At 35.7% G+C, this 16,914-nt stretch overlaps 1 protein-coding gene across 10 annotated transcripts in view; it reads left to right on the top strand.

The window, feature by feature from the left end:
* Positions 1 to 16,914, top strand: part of GPATCH8 (G-patch domain containing 8) — a 100,650-nt gene that overhangs the window by 26,565 nt on the left and 57,171 nt on the right. For 2 of the 10 annotated variants that reach the window (XM_060645904.3, XM_060645907.3), the window contains exons 2-4: positions 519 to 593; positions 6,605 to 6,622; positions 8,950 to 9,022. Coding sequence is in view for 1 of the 10 variants with exons in the window: in XM_060645902.2 (XP_060501885.1) it covers positions 519 to 593; positions 8,950 to 9,022 (148 nt within the window). In the remaining 9 variants the exon portion in view is untranslated. Of the gene's footprint in view, positions 1 to 512; positions 594 to 1,602; positions 1,638 to 5,937; positions 6,009 to 6,604; positions 6,623 to 8,949; positions 9,023 to 16,914 lie in introns of those variants that run through there. The other 8 variants (XM_078437072.2, XM_078437073.2, XM_060645905.3 and 5 more) reach the window with 7 other exon arrangements.

The following is a 16,914-nucleotide window of genomic DNA, read 5'->3' as shown; positions in this document are numbered from 1 at the left end:
TTGTTTATGAAAAGCTAAAAAACATGGCTTTTTTTTGTTTGTTTATATATTTATTTTGAGAGAGAGAGCATGCACAGGAGGGGCAGAGACAGAGAATCCCAAGCAAGCTCTACACTGTCAGTACAGAGCCCGACGTGGGGCTCAACTCACGAACAGTGAGATCATGACCTGAGCCAAAACCAAGAGTGACACTCAACCCACTGAGCCACCCAGGCATTTTTAAGATTCTGGAGTCTCCATGATATCATCAGTCAGATAAGGAGTTGATAATCCCAAATGGTTGATAGTATTTTAGTTAGCAATTTCAATGTTTATCAAAGGGAGAATTCCTATTACTAGGCCTAGACTTCTAATAAATTGGTTTTTTTTATAGATTTAGAAAAGTCTGAAATTGTGGCACAGTTTTGATTGTCTACTGAAAAAGAATGAAAAGTTAAAAATAACCCCTAGCTGGATTAGATTATTCATATTTTGGCATTTATTACTTTTGAAAAATAACTGTAGTCTTGTCTTTTCAGGGTAATCACTTTGATCAGTATGAAGAAGGACATTTGGAAATTGAACAAGCATCACTTGACAAGCCTATAGAATCGGTAAGCCTATAGATCAGTGCTTAATTTTGGGTCATAGTTAGTTAGGTAGTGTTCGTGTGACACTTGATGTGAATGAATTTAAACTTATTAATAAGTTATAGTACAGTTTAGAGCTGTTTTCTTGCATGCCCTACAGTAATCAAATAGAATTTGGGATGTTATCTAATATTTAATATTTTGGGAAATCAGTCTGAAAGATCTAGAAACCACTTAGAATTTGATGGAAAATTTCATTTTGGCCCATACTGATATTCTGTTAAAGATAGCGAGTTAAAGTTTAGTGTTTTTGTAAATTGAATAAAGGAGTAAAATGTATTTTGATCCTTTAAAAGCTACACCTTTCCTTGGCAGCACAATTACGTATGAAATGTTCCATTAGGAATAGTTAAGGACTAATATATTTACCAGACACTTATGAAACATGATAAATTTGGTAGCTTAAGAGATGTCTGGTTTTTGTGAAAAGCTGATTCTTTCTATCCCTTTACATGACTTAGTTTTGGATATTGATATAAGTCAATAGAACAAGGAGATTTATTTTCCTGGCTTTTAATTTTTAAAAAAATCTTAATTTTTGAACATCATTTTCATTTTGAAAAGCTCTTTATTTTTAAATTACACAGTGCATTGTTAAAATGTCTAAACTTGTCAGTATTGTCAGTATTTAATATTTGTGCTTAAGTATACATATTTAATTAGGGTCTCAGTGAGTTATTGGTAAACTTGAGTGAAAATGATCGAAGAGGAAGTCTTAATCTTAATAGCAGTGAAGACATCTCCCTTCTTCTTTAAGAAACACTAGCTTCTTCTCCTCCCTCAGGAAAATAAGACAGTTTAGAGAGCACAGACATTTTAACTTCAGCTTTTATTTTCAAAACTATAACATAGTAAAGGATCAACATATATTTATGTTCCTAATTAGGTTGGTGTTGTGTGTGTGTTTGTGTGTGTGTTTAGATGTTTACAGAAATTTACACAACTTGGGGTGTTCGACATTTTTCTTCCACAGCAGTTGGCCCATATTAGCTAAGCAGCCATGATCTGGTTTGTATTGCACGGTCTGCCTTTTTTTAATTTCTTCTCTAGGGTTTCTTTCTCCCCCACCTCCCCTTCTTATTTCTGTTCTTCTGGTCCAGTGAACACTGCATATAGTACCTTCTGTCTTAATGTGCTGGCATGATGCTAGACTTAGGCATGGCAGTAATTGATGACGCATGTGATAATGCTGCAGAGGGAGAATTCACATCTGATCTTGAGCTGAAAGCCCAATCTTGTATTTTGACTTGAGGATAAAATGCCAAGCCCACATTGCTAAGTTAAAAATCACTGAAGTTTGTGCCTTGTTCTGTGTCATCTTGGGAATTACCACAAGGCAGAATTTTATAATGAAGTCTGTAGGCTGGCTAAGCTAGCATTTTGTACTTGAAAAATAATTTAATTTTTTCATTTTATTTAAATGTCTCTTTGGGTCATAGTTTAAGAACAGATAGTTGTCAGAAGCAAGACCCAAGTACCATATCTACAAGGTACATGATTAATATTCTTAAATAAGCTATAAATCTATGGGTACTCTGATTCAACAGTAGTAGGGAATTTAATTAGACTAAATTTGCAGCTTAGTATTCATTATTACTATACTCAAAAGATTTTTAAAAAGCTCTAAAGTAAATAATATTTAACATTTTTAAAGCATTTTAGGGCTGTATTTTAAGGTTTTTGGAAAATTCATTCCTTCGGCATGTGAGACTAATGCTATTTTTCCTCTCACACTGTCCAGGATTTTTTCTAGCATATGTCATAGAAAGAATGCTATCAGAAGACTGTCTGAGTGATCACTGTTGAGGAATCTCAAAGAGTAGGAGTGGAATTGATAATATGCCTTATTTATTGAATCGTATTATCTTCTCCACTTAAAATAGTGAATGACATAGTGCTCAGACTGGATATTTAATTTTTTTTAATAAATAAGTGTATGTTCAGAGATGCATATTAATTATATCTCTAATGAAAATTTACTCCTGAAACATAAATAAATATTATTTGCGTTGTGGTAGTTTAGGTAATAGGAGGAGGAGCTTCATAGCCTACATTGCTTTAGGTAGAAGTGGAACACACAAGACAGGAAGGATTTTATTTCTCTTATGAATCACTTGGGAACAAATTGAAAGTTTTTAAAGGTTTTAAGGAAACTTTTGCTAAAACAATTGGCGTGAAAGTTGGTAGTGCGGTATCAATCTCCCCCTCCCCTCCAAAGGGAAGAACCCTATCATCTAAGGAATTCCCACCAAATAAATATATATTATATCACTGGCTGGCTATATTGAGCTCTCTTGTTCTTAGGGGGAAATGGCATTGCTTTTCACACATAGAAAGAGTCTCTGCTGAATTAAAATCTTTCTCTGCAGCAATATCTATTGAGAGGTGCTGACTGTTTTGCTACAGCATGCAACTCAAAAGTGGCTGGAAATATGCAGCTTTGGGAGTCTACAGATCACTGCAGGAGCTAAAGGTCTAGTCATTTTTTTTTTTTAAACAAAGGTAATCTGCAGCAGCTGGTAACCGTGGAAATCTCTGCACAGGTTTGTGCCAAGAAATATGCCTGTGTGAAGGGTTATTGTGAGTATAGGATTAAGGTCTTTTCCTTTGGTAATAGGGTAAATTTGTTGTAAACTGGCAAGATCGGGAATGAAATACAAAGACTCAAGTACAAAGATTCAATAATGCATTATGCTTTAGTAAACTTCTGAAGCCTAGACTTGTTGGTGAGATAGATGATCCACATTTCAGTTTCAGTCAGGAAGTGTTGAAAACACCTCAAAATCCAGCATTTGTAAAGTATTTCATAATCTTTGTTGCGAAGTTTTATTTCCCCTGCTTTATTTCAGTCAACCAAATATCTTTCAATGAAATTTTTGGTCAAAAATAAAACTGTTCTAAGAAAATTATGAAAGAATTGCCAGACAACTTGATTATCTGAATTACAGAGAAGATGGAAAGTATTAATGTTTTCCCTTATTACAAAAAGAAAAACAACTTTACAGAACGTGAATTTTAAGTTACTGTTTGATGATTTTTTTAGGTCGCAGCCATTATATCCTCTACATTTTTTAACGATAAAGTATTTAGAAAGCAAAACTTAAGTGTAAGCCAAAGCTCACTTTAGAATTCCACCATAGTTCGAAGAACTGTTTGGTGTGATTTATGATATATGGTTTTTTATGACCTTTGTCATACAATATGAGAGGTGAGATGGGGGCATGATTACAGCTATACAGAAGGCAAAACACGTACATCATAGTAAAATATGTTGTCACTGTTGCAGTTGGAAGTAAAACTACCCATCAGCCATTAGTTGGTCTTTGTTCTACCTGAATAAAATCCTGTCTTTATAGTTGTTAGGTTGACTGAGAGGTTTTTAAAAATTAATGTAAGTTTTCAAACTCCAGTTGCTGATGTTTACTTTGCTTCTCTTGGGATTTAGAAGTATATGTTTAATTGAGTTCATGTTGCATATCTGTTTAGATCTGTGGACTCCACTAGTTCCAAACTGTAACTATAAGACTGCTGATTTGACATTTAGCAGTGACCATATGTGGACTGCACTATAAATAATGTGCTTCTTGGAGCTGAATGGTGTAGCATTACTATATGGCTTTTCTCTCTAGTCTTCATTGTGTCATCTGTAGTGAGCTATAGATTTTTTGTTTCGGGAATTTTTACAACTTGTTGTTTGCATGGGTTCACCTAGTAGCATTTGGTTTTTGCTTATAGAGTCTTTAATACACAATCAGCAAAGCTTACAATCCACTCAAGAGACCTACCATTTTTGTCACTGTTGAAAATGGGCAAATGGTGTAAATTGAATGTGGCTGTCAACTAAAACAAAATTCATTGTGGAGTTAATATTCATCCAGTCACTGACATAATTGTAATACAGTTTTCTCTGGAGACAGAAGATTCTATTTCCTGCTATAAAAACTGGAATCAGCCTCATACAATAAAGTAAATTTTAATCTATGTTTTGGCAGGCTCCCATTGTACAGATTGGTGGTGCTATTGCCAAAATGATCATTGTTACTATGACAGAATACAGCTTTATAGAGCAGAGAAAACTTCTTGGGAAAATTTCTAGTTGATAGTTAATAAGTAAAAATGTTGAGGAATGGCTGAAACAATAATGAGGCTTTTTTTGTTGTTGTTTTTGTTTTTTCTGGTATTGTGTTTTAGCATGTTGATAGTTTATAATACTTACATTTCTTGCTTTCAAAGATTTTCCCATTGAAAAATTATATTTTCCTTTCTTACACATGTAAAAGAAGGGAACAGAGGGTAAAAATGTAGCATTTTAATTATATATTTAAGTTTAGAAATAGGAAAAAAAAAAAGGCCAATTGAGGTAATCTAGGTGTAAAAAAGTTTGAGTTTTCAGCTCAGCTTTGTGGTTTGACCAGAATTAAAGAACTTCATGCCTAACCAAAGAAAATGCCACGCTGCCACCATTTTGGTCTTAAGAACATAGAGTAACAAATAGCTTGTGGGAACTCTGTGAATCAAGTGGAAAACTAGTTTGTTTGCCTGTTTCCTTTGGGCAAAGTTTAGTTGCTTTATCAATTAATTTAAAATTAGTATTTGTCTTGGGGCACCTGGCTTGTTCATGCTCTGTTGGTAGAGCATGAGAATCTTGATCTTGGGGTCGTGAGTTCAAGCCCCACATTGGGAGTAGAGTTTACTTAAATAGGTAGGTAGGTAGGTAAGATGGGTAGAATTTCCCTGCAGTTCTTCCATGTGCATTTAATTTATAAACAGCCTGTCATTGTCATGCCCATTTATTAGTTATAAACCAGACAGTGTTAAAAAGTTTTTTTCAATTACTTACTTTTGGTTCTACGAAATTAAAATATAAAGTTTGAGGTTGAATTATATTTTAAAATAAAAAACAAAGGTTTTTTAGTTACGACTATAGTGACTGAAATAGTAAATTGTTAAATAGTAAATTTACTTCAGAGGTAAATTTAGTTCTTGTTATCCTCATAATGTCTAGATTACCTGTTTGGGCTTTAAATTACTCCAATTTACTGTTATAAATAACATCCATGGGAATAATTTGCAAAATCACAACTCCAAACAGAGTAGATTATTATTTTCACAGGCTTATGAGTGACTCCCTTGTTCTTTCACAGTGACTGTTCAGTGAATATTTTGATCATTTCAGGGATAGGCAAGTCAACTTTGTTGTACTTTGTTGTGAGGTATTTTGGTGTGCCTTCCCTTGTGTTACCCATCATCCCTAAGCCTATTGAATTTTTGACAAGTGTTTATAAAACTTTTTTTCTTTTTTTGGTAGGAAAAGGGACCATACTGAATACTAGCCCTTTCTGCAGAGTCACAGAGCTGCCTTTTTTCCTACAAAAGCAGGTAGTCTGGAATGATAGGAAAGGTCCAGATTTTCTGTTATTAGTCATTCACTTAATCTCTGAGGTTGGTGAGGGGAAGAGGTTCTGGGAGGTATGTCTGTTGTTTCTGTTACCTTTGTTATAATCATAAGGACATAAAGTGGCATATTAATTTTAATACAGACCCTGACATTTCATTCCTTATCCATACTTAGGAAAGTAGAGTTAATTAAAGGACAGCTTTCATCTAAAGTTTGAAAAATGCCACTACCATTTTGTATCAGCTTGCTTTTTTTTTTTTTTTTTTTTTTGAGAAGGTGACAGCTATCTTGAGTGGTTTTGTAAAAGTGGTGCTAATGTGTATAATCCTAAAGTTTTCTTTTTTCTTCCTCTCCCTTTAACATTTGCTTTTCCTTTCACTGTTGTCAGTCACAACACGCTGCTCTTGAATCTCTCAGCTGGTCTTGACTCGTGAATTTACTTATGCTTTCACTCTTCTTTAATAAATACATTAATTGCAAGCAGTGAATTGAAAACAAGACAAAAAAAAAAAAAAAACGACCATTAGTGATTGGACAGTTTCTTACTTTGTGTTACATTTAACTGTTCTTTTGACAGCCCAGTTTTTAAAGCCAGGTTCGTATGGAAATGCTTTCACTCCACTTGCACTGCTTTTGGAAATAGCATACTGCTTCATCTGTCTGTTTATTTTAGTGCATTCATAATATAACACAGTCAGCATAATGTCTCATCTCCACTTAGCCAAAGATTGAATTTTCTTAAATAAAAAAAGGGAGCGACAATTTTTGTCAGCATGGTTTAATATCCTAAATCTTTGTGCCAAGTAGAGTTATAACATTAGCCTATTAAAAGATTAAATGATAATTTAGTCAACTATATAACCTTAGAGTCATTCTGCTATCCGTGTCCTATAGTTCTTCAGATGTAAGAGTTATGATATAAAGTAAGGATTTTATGTACAGGTAAGTTTATATTCATAATAGTATAATAAAGTCCTCTTTTTCATTTTCTGCTAACATTGCTTACAGTAAGACTTTATCGTTTGTTTTTAAGTTTTTGTGATGTCTAGTAATAAGGAAGTTACTGCCTCAGATTATACATAACCATGGCATTTTCTAATTCAGTTCCTGGGAAAAAGTAATTTCTAGTGACCTTTTGTTTCATTTATTTATTTTAGAGAGAGAGAGAGAGAGCGCGCGCGCACAAGTGGGGGAGAGGGGCAGAGGGAAGAGAGGGAGAGAAAACCCCAAGCATGGAGCCCAATTCAGGGCTCTATCCCACGACCCTGGGATCATGATGACCTGAGCCAAAATCAAGAGTCACTCAACGGACTTTGCCACCTGGGCGCCCCTATATATGTTTAAAACAGTAGTATCTTTTGTTTTAGGGACAGATTATTTTCCTCCTCCTCCTCCTCTCCTTCTTCTTCCTCTTCTTTTTTAGAAACAAATTTTCCATTATTGTTTGCCTCATTTTTGTTTTTAAAAAGGTATCCTGATCTTTATTCTGCCCTGATCAGTGAATAATCAGTTGCTCAGCTGAGTTTTCCAGTTTGCCTGCTGTCATAAACTTGTGGAAGGAAATTGTCCCCCCACCATCTCAAAACAGAACGTTGGAAGGCTTAACCTTCCTCTTATAACTTATTGTCAGAAAAGATAACAGTAAAATTAATTGTTTTCTTCTATAATTCTAAAGAACATTTTATCATTGAATATGGAACTAGAAGATAAAAAGCAGTTTAATAGGAGATGTTTGGTTTTAAATAAGATTTATGGCTTTAGCTTTATAGATTGATTTCAGGAAATAATGAGATTATTTTCAAATGGTGATAACTAGGTTACTACTGTAAATTACATTTTAATGCATATAGAACACTTTGTGTTTATAATTTTAAAATGTTTCTCTTTGGAGGAGTATAGCAGCATTTTATCTGACGTAGTTATGGTTATTTTAGTTTTGTCTTCATATTTCACAACGTTTGTAAAAAGCGAATGGGACAAAGATATGCAGAGACTTCTAAGACCTTGAACCCTTAAAAGCTGACATTAATTGTTGTTTCTGGTGTCTTTATGTACAGTTTTCATTGAAATGCCTTTTCTGGTGTGCTCCTAGGAAGATGAGACATTATGTATATTGGTTTTTTCCCCCTACATGCACTAATGGTTCTTTACTGTTAACTTATTGCTAGGCCTGTTTCATTCTAACATTTTAGCATTTTTGTTAGATTACATGTTGAAATGCATCACTCAGTCTGTGCTTGAGCTCATTTTATTTTTCTGTTTAAATCAATTTAATTTCTTATTTTACTAACCTCACTGTTTTTTCAGTTTAATATTGGCTGCATGCTAGTTAAATATTTATATTTTATATATATATACATATATATTAAAAAAACCAATCAAGTCTAGCCTGGATTTTGCTCTGATTGTGTTTTCATTTCTAGTGGTGGGGCAGTCTTACACTTACAACTTACTTTGTATCATGAAAGCCTGACACATAAGCAAAATAACTAAACACAATGTAGATTTTCTTTAAAACAAAAAAACAAAAAAACTTCAAGTGGTGCTGTCTAGGTGGTGGATATGATTGTATAAGTACCTTGACTTTATGCTTTTTAATGTTAGTTTTAAATTTCATAAATGTATTCTTCCCCCTTTTCCCCCTTCCCCTTTTTCTCCTTTTTAAAGTGTTATGTACAAAAGTTGCCCAGCACACCATCAGAAAGGACCCTCACCCCTATGTTCTTCCCATATAAAATACTGGCCAGCATTTCTTTTTACATTAATGCCCCTTTTATTGGGCACATTTACCCTATTATTAGCACTTTTTTGCATGCATATATGTAGAATTATCTCTTGCTCATCACCTGTTTAAATGTCACTAGGAAGGGAAGAATATATTATTGGAATATTTTTGGTTTGTCTCTCTGTTCTGTCTGTCAGGATAATATTGGACATCGCTTACTCCAGAAACATGGGTGGAAGCTGGGCCAGGGATTGGGAAAATCTCTTCAGGGTAAGTTTTTTAAATGTACAAAAAGAAAGAAAGAAAGAAAACAATGTTTCTGATTTGATCTTATACCTGAATATATTATCTTTTTAAGAAAAAAGTGTTTGGGCTTTCCCCCCTGCCTTTTCTCCCCTAGAATAGTCTATATTTTTCCTGTAACTGTATTTTAAGTCACTATTAAGATCATAAGTTGCAAGAGTAAGCTGCTGTGTCATGAATACTTTCAGGTCAAACATATTGTGTGTGTATGGCTCAATTGGTTTTAATTTTTTTTGATGGGGGTATGTCATTTAGCAATATTGTATTGTGGCTTCAGTATTATAAAGGGAACCATTCAGTGGCAGAATTTAATTTTTGCCCTTCTGAATTCTCCCTGAAGCTGGTGATTGCCCTGGCTCTTTTCCTCTATGGTCAGAACCCATGTAGTAGGAGAGAGAAGAATTAACCCATATGAAATGTAAGATGAAAGCAGAGGATTGTTTCCTAGGGCTCTCTGAGCAGAGAGGTCATTTCTCAGGTTCATATTAGGCTCTGGAAAATATATGGCTTGAAGTTTCCATTGCATTCATTTTTCTTTTAACTATAGTAATCATTTGGGTAAAAACAAAATACTAATATTTCTGCTTTTGAGGCTCTGGAAAATATATGGTTTTGTTTCCATTGCGTTCATTTTTCTTAAATCATTCCGGTAAAAACAAAAATACTAATATTTCTGCTTTTGAGTTCTTGCTAGTTGGAAACCCAGCTTCATTTACCTTTTAGCTCCCTCATGTCCGAGAGCTACTTACTATTCTTGGTAGTGTTCTGTGAACACTGCCTCAGAAATGATGGAAATCATTGCACTTCTACTTCTGGTCACGGAGGGTCTCATATAAGAGGATCTTTGGGGGAGAGGTGTGCTTCTGTTGACTGATTCTTTGATTTTTGGAAATAGATTTCCACAATGGGAATGGGAATCTAGCCAATTCCAGTGTGCATGTTAAAGGGGATAGGTCAGGGCGTTAAGCAGAATGTTCTAGTCTTTAAAGACGTTTGCTTTTTAAATGATAATTCTACAAGTTCTATTTAGTGGTGACACAAAGGAGATGCTTAATAAATATATTTCAAATTAGTATTTATTAATAAGCACTAACCTATTTTGGGGGGTAGGAAAAAGATTTGATTATCTTTAAACTTGTTTTCTGGTGGCACAGGAACTCATTGCAGTTGATTACAAAGAGCTGTCTATAATTAAGAGCCATTTATTTGTATGGTGTAACCCATGGATTTGTAAGAGTCCAGAAGAAGGGTACAGATAATCAGGACTGAAAGGATAAAATTTGCCCCAGTAGGTTATGTAGTTGTGAGTGTGGGGTTGAATTGAATGCAGGTGATTGCTCAGAGGATGGTCTCAAGACTGCATTTGATCTTTCTCTATTATATTTACCCTCCTATTCAGAGATTCCCAGGAGCATTGTTGATTCTTTTTTTTTTGTTCAGGCACACAAGGGAGTAGAATTTGGGGGCATTTCATAGGAGCTAGCAAATCTGTTTGAATCCCAGAATTTTTCATTTGTAAGCATCAGAGTATTAAAGTACACCTAGCAGAGGAAGAGTGAGGAAGAGTGGCTTTAAGAAAGGAGAAGTAATTGGATACTCACTTGTTTTAGGGTGATGGAAAAATTTAATTTTATTTTAAGAATACTTAGAATTTTGGTTCTGTTTTTATCTTTGAGCTCTTTGAAAAGAGGAATTAGGTTTTATCCATATTTTAACTCCATCTCCGTGGTTGCAGACATATAATAAGCATTCAATAACTCATAAGTCCTTTATTCATCTAAAATATAAGGGGAATTTGAAGCCCATCCCTTTTTTTCTTTTCAATGGTGATAGAAAACACATAACATAAAATTACCATCTTAACCATTTTTAAGTGAACAGTTTAGTAGTGTTAACTAAATCCACATTGTTGTGTAAGGCCCATCTGTTTTGAATGGCTGGTACAGTATCTTTACTCTTGAAAAGAATGGAACCTTATTCTGTTGCCAACATTAAAGGCCAAGTTTAATTGTCTTGTCAATGGCTCTTTATTTTTTTTAGTGTTAGATTCATCAGTGTGCATGTTTCTCTTGCATAGTTCTTTCTGTAATACCCACATGATCTGACCTAGAATGTAGCTACATTTATGGCATGTTGAGGTCATTCATGACAGATTGTTTTCATTGTACCAAACCTTTGCTATAGATAACCACTGAAGAAAGTCCTCGTGATCTGATGAAAATGAAAATGCCTTTTTAGTATTTTATAGACTAGTCACTGCATGTAATTTCTGGGCTCATAGCTTTGTAAATCCTTTCAGTTCTCCTTTTTATTTGCTTTTAGGGCTCTAACATCTTTAACATGCAACCATCCACTAAAATTTAAGCCTCATCTCTTTAGATTTTTTTAACTTTTATAAATGATTTCAACCCATCCAAGGTTTTTACAAAGAATGTCAGTCCTTGGAGGCTACAGTGCAACTATCTTGTTACTATATAGATTGGGGAATAGGGTATGCTGACTCTAGAATGAGATTATCTGTGGCAGGATAGAAAATTGTACTTTGTAAACTGGGTTTATTTTTGTACTTGAATTTTATTTATTATTACCATTTATTCTCCCTTAGTATTAAAATATTTCAGGGGCGCCTGGGTGGCGCAGTCGGTTAAGCGTCCGACTTCAGCCAGGTCACGATCTCGCGGTCCGTGAGTTCGAGCCCCGCATCAGGCTCTGGGCTGATGGCTCGGAGCCTGGAGCCTGCTTCAGATTCTGTGTCTCCCTCTCTCTCTGCCCCTCCCCCGTTCATGCTCTGTCTCTCTCTGTCCCAAAAATAAATAAAAAAAGGTTGAAAAAAAAAAATTAAAAAAAAAAAAATAAATAAAATATTTCAAAAGTTAGAAAAGAACTTTAAAAAGGACTTTTATTGTGTATGGCAGATAAGTGATTGCTAGTGGTTTAGAAAAAAAAAAAAAAAGACTTAGGGTTGCCTGGGTGGCTCAGTCAGTTGAGCGTCCGACTTCAGGTCAGGTCATGGTCTCGTGGTTTGTGGGTTCGAGCGCCACGTCACGCTCTGCGTGGACGGCTCAGAGCATGGAGCCTCCTTTGGATTCTGTGTCTACCTCTCTTTTTCTCTCTGCCCCTCTCTCTCCCAAAAATAAATTTAAGAAAACATTAAAAAAATTGTTAAAAACAAAAAAAAGACTTAAGGTGGAAAAGATGTGTTGATAAGGTGTCTGAAGGGAACAATACAAAGACCTGTTGATGAGAGATATTATGGAGCATTGCTTATTATAGAGGCAGAGGATGTATTTAAATTGGAATAAAGCAACAGTGAATGATAGTTGTATTTTGTGGAAGTTGGATTAGATTTGGTTCTTGAAATTGTTTTATAACCTTCTAGCAGCTTTTCTTTTTTTTTTTTTTAGGTTTTATTTTATTTTGAGAGAGAGAGTAAGCACAAGTGGGGGAGGGGCAGAGAAAGAGGAAGAGAGAGAATCCCAAGCAGGCTCTGCTCTGTCAGTGTGGACCCTGACACGGGCTCGATCCCGTGAACTGTGAGATCACGATCCCAGCCGAGATCAAGAGTTGGATGTGTAACCAACTGAGCCACCCAGGTTCCCTGTGGCAGCTTTGAAATGAAATGTAGTTCAAAATCTTTATTTTGCCGTGAAATGTTTAGTCAGTAGGTGTAGCCTAGAAGTGGAGTACCTAAACTTTGTTACATTGTCTAGGTGCTTTTTGATGGTTTCGCTGCCCTTTTTTTTTTTTTTTTAAATCATAAACAAAAGTTCAGCCTGTGGGAAAAATGGATGGGGTCTGATACTCTTTCATCTCTCACCCTGTCTCGAAGATTCAATCAATAACAGACATCCAACAAATATTTACTGAGCTATTGAGGCTGTAAATAAGCATAGCAAACCATGGACAAAGTAGGTAAGACATTGTCCTGTTCCCCAAGACTTGCAGGCTCTACACTGTCAGCATGGAGCCCAAGGTGGGGCTTGAACTCCCTAACCGTGAGATCATGACCTGAGCCAAAATCAAAAGTTGGGCGCTTAACTGACTGAGCTATCCAAGTATCCCAAGTCTTGCTTTTTTAAACTGCTGTAGACCTTTGAAGATTTCTTGAAGCAAGGGTCTACGTTTTATACTTTTATGTATTCTTTCCATACTTAGAATTAAGTATGTGATCAATCTGAATATATAATTGACAAATCACTCCAAGTTCCTCGAAGGTAGGGATTTTTGTCTAGTTTTTTTGTAAAAGTACTTGGTGTAGGATGTGAAGGAGGTGTGAGCAGCATTTAGAAATATAAGATACAGGGGCACCTGGGTGGCTCAGTCGGTTAAGCGTCCGACTTCAGCTCAGGTCATGATCTCGCGGTCCGTGGGTTCGGGCCCCGCGTCGGGCTCTGGGCTGATGGCTCAGAGCCTGGAGCCTGCTTTTGATTCTGTGTCTCCCTCTCTCTCTGCCCCTCCCCTGTTCATGCTCTGTCTCTCTCTGTCTCAAAAAATAAATAAACGTACGGGGCGCCTGGGTGGCGCAGTCGGTTGAGCGTCCGACTTCAGCCGGGTCACGATCTCAGGGTCCGTGAGTTCGAGCCCCGCGTCGGGCTCTGGGCTGATGGCTCAGAGCCTGGAGCCTGTTTCCGATTCTGTGTCTCCCTCTTTCTCTGTCCCTCCCCCGTTCATGCTCTGTCTCTCTCTGTCCCAAAAATAAATAAAAAAACTTAAAAAATAAATAAATAAATAAATAAATAAATAAACGTTAAAAAAAAAAATAAATAAATAAATAGAAATATAAGATACAGATAAGAGTTTGGCTCTGCCACTAACTTTAAGTAAAGGGACAAGTTACCATCACTGAATTTTTTTTTTTTTGGTCCAATAAATGGGAATTAAAATCTCTGCTCATTTTCTCACAGTTAATGGGGATGAAGTAAATTAAGTGAAGTCACTTTATAAAAACTATAAAATGCTGTATAAATGCTCATTGCTATTAATATCTCTTGTGTATATTTAGATATTTTAACTAAATTGGAGATAATCCATCTTTAGGTCTTTTTCCTTTTTTTTTAAAGTTTATTATTATTTTTACTTTTTAACATTTATTCATTTTTGAGAGACAGAGCGTCAGTGGGGGAGAGGCAGAGAGAGAGAGGCAGACACAGAATCTGAAGCAGGCTCTGGGCTCTGAGCTGTCATCACAGAGCCTGGCGCGGGGCTCGAACTCACAGACCAGAGCTGAAGTTGGACACTTAACCAACTGAGCCACCCAGGCGCCCCTGTTAATTTTTGTAAAGATGATTTTTTTTAAGTTTATTTATTTTGGGGGGAGAGAGCACAGTGGGGGAGGGGCAAAGAGAGAAGGAGACAGAGAGAATCTCAAGCAGACTCTGAACTGCCAGCACAGAGCCCGCTGCAGAGCTTGAACCCATGAACTGTGAGGTCATGACCTGAGCCGAGTCAGACACTTAATCCGTCCAGCAGACTTTATTTTTAAGTAATCTGTCTACCCAACGTGGGGCTCAAACTCACAACCCTGAGATCAAGAGTCACAAGCTCCATCGACTGAGTCAACCAGGCACCCACCTTTAGGTCTTAATAAACCTAAATGTCATAAAAACCATGAATTCAGAAGCCCTGTCTTGTTGCTATTTCCCAGAATTTACAATATGGTTCTTATATGTGCTCACTCTGTACTAGATAACTGACTCCTGGATCTGTGTTTTTAATGCTGTGTGCATTTTAGAGTCCCTAAACCCCTAATTTTCGTGTATTTTTCAATGATTCTGAGGTCTTTAGTTTTTGCCACTTCTGAGCCTAATTTACAATACCTAACAGTCCCAATCACTAAACTGTGGCATTGGGAAAACTGGATAGCAACTCAGAAACAAGAGGTTGGATCCACACTGTCATTTCTTACCCCAACATATATTCCAGGTGAATAAAATATTTAAATGTTAAAAAAATCTTAAGATCACTAGGGTGAGCAATGAGATAATTATTATTTTAAAAATAATGTTGATGGGGCGCCTGGGTGGCTCACTCGGTTAAACGTCTGATTCTTGATCTCAGCTCACGTCTTGATCTCAGGGTCATGAGTTCAAGCTATGTGTTGGGCTCTGTGCTGGGCATCAAGCCTACTTAAAAATAATAATAATAGGGGTGCCTGGGTGGCTCAGTTGGTTAAGTGTTCAACTTTTGGTTTCGGCTCAGGTCATGATCTCATGGCTTTGTGGGTTCGAGCCCCACGTTGAGCTCTGTGCTGGCAGCAAAGAGCCTGCTTGGGATTCCCTCTCTCCCTCTCTAGCTGCCCTTCCTCCACTCATGCTGTCTCTGCCCCTCTCAAAATAAATAAATAAACTTAAAAAATTAAAAAAAGAAATAATGTTGGAATGAGAACATCTTTTCTAGATTTAACTGCAAGCCCAGAAGTCTTTAAAAAGGATACATTTTACTATTTCATTGCAAATAAAAAAGAAAAAACAAGTAACAAACTGGGGGAAATATTTGCAATATCTCCTTATAGACAAAGGAAAAATTTCCTTCATGTGTTTATTACCTAAAAGAACTTACTACCTAAAGAGAAAAGGGGACATGATATGAACACTGTTTATAGAAAAATAATGCAAATGACCTTTAAGCGTATGAAAATATTTTCAGTCCTTCTTATAATAGAAATATTCTTTATCTAATTATTCATCTATGTATTTTTAGAAATATGCATTTATAACCACAAATACAGTTTTTCACTTTTGCTTTGGAAAGGTTAAAAAAAATTAGCCTGGTCATATTTTGGGAAAACAGGTATTTGCATCATAGCCAATGACAATATAAATTGGTAAACCACTGCAGAGAACAAACTTTAAGATTAAAATGCATGTTTCCTTGGGGCCAGCAATTCTAATTTTCTGTTCTTCGTTACTCTTTGAAATGCACAAACTAATTTATGATTGAGATTATTATATTATTTCACGATAATTTAAGATTGGAAACGGGGGGCGCCTGGGTGGCTCAGTCGGTTAAGCGTCCGACTTCAGCTCAGGTCACGATCTCACGGTCTGTGAGTTCGAGCCCCGCGTCAGGCTCTGCGCTGATGGCTCAGAGCCTGGAGCCTACTTCCGATTCTGTGTCTCCCTCTCTCTCTGCCCCTCCCCTGTTCATGCTCTGTCTCTCTCTGTCTCAAAAATAAATAAACGTTAAAAAAAAATTAAAAAAAAAAAAAAGATTGGAAACGGTTGGCCATATTGTATTGATTCCAAGACATTTTTTGCATATTTTAATAAAGATAAAATTAGATGCATCTTCTTAATGGCATTATAGTTATAATTGGAAGCTTTTAAATTTTTTTGTGGCACATAAAATGTGTTTAATGGTTAATGACCATTTTGGATTTGAAGAAATAGACCACTGAAATTGTATAAAGGGAAACCATGCAGCTTTAAAATGATTGAAGTACATTAGTATGTATTCAGTATGTGTAGAACAATTTCCATGGTACCTTAAGTAGAAAAGGTACAGAACTGTGTGCTGTATGTTAAAACTATCATTTGTGTTATATACATAGATATATATAGATTGTGTTATATACATACTTATACATATATATGTGTGTGTGTGTATATGTGTGTGCATATATAAACCAATAGATACATGCCTCCTGCTTAAAATCAGTATTTTGTTCCCCAAATCAGATGATCTGTTTGAAAGCTTTACTTGAGCACCTATTTACATTATTTAAAATGAGTTACACGTCAACCCCTAACCAATTTTCAAAAACACAGCTGCCTATCTGTGAATTAAAAGAAAGTTGTTGGGATATAAAATACTTACACATTTCTTTTTTATTACAAAATAATTAATATGGTTGTTAACAA

The sequence above is a fragment of the Panthera onca genome, chromosome E1, assembly GCF_046562875.1.
Source record: "Panthera onca isolate mPanOnc1 chromosome E1, mPanOnc1 haplotype 2, whole genome shotgun sequence".
Lineage (NCBI taxonomy): Eukaryota > Metazoa > Chordata > Mammalia > Carnivora > Felidae > Panthera > Panthera onca.
This window is presented reverse-complemented; position numbering and strand designations above follow the sequence as displayed.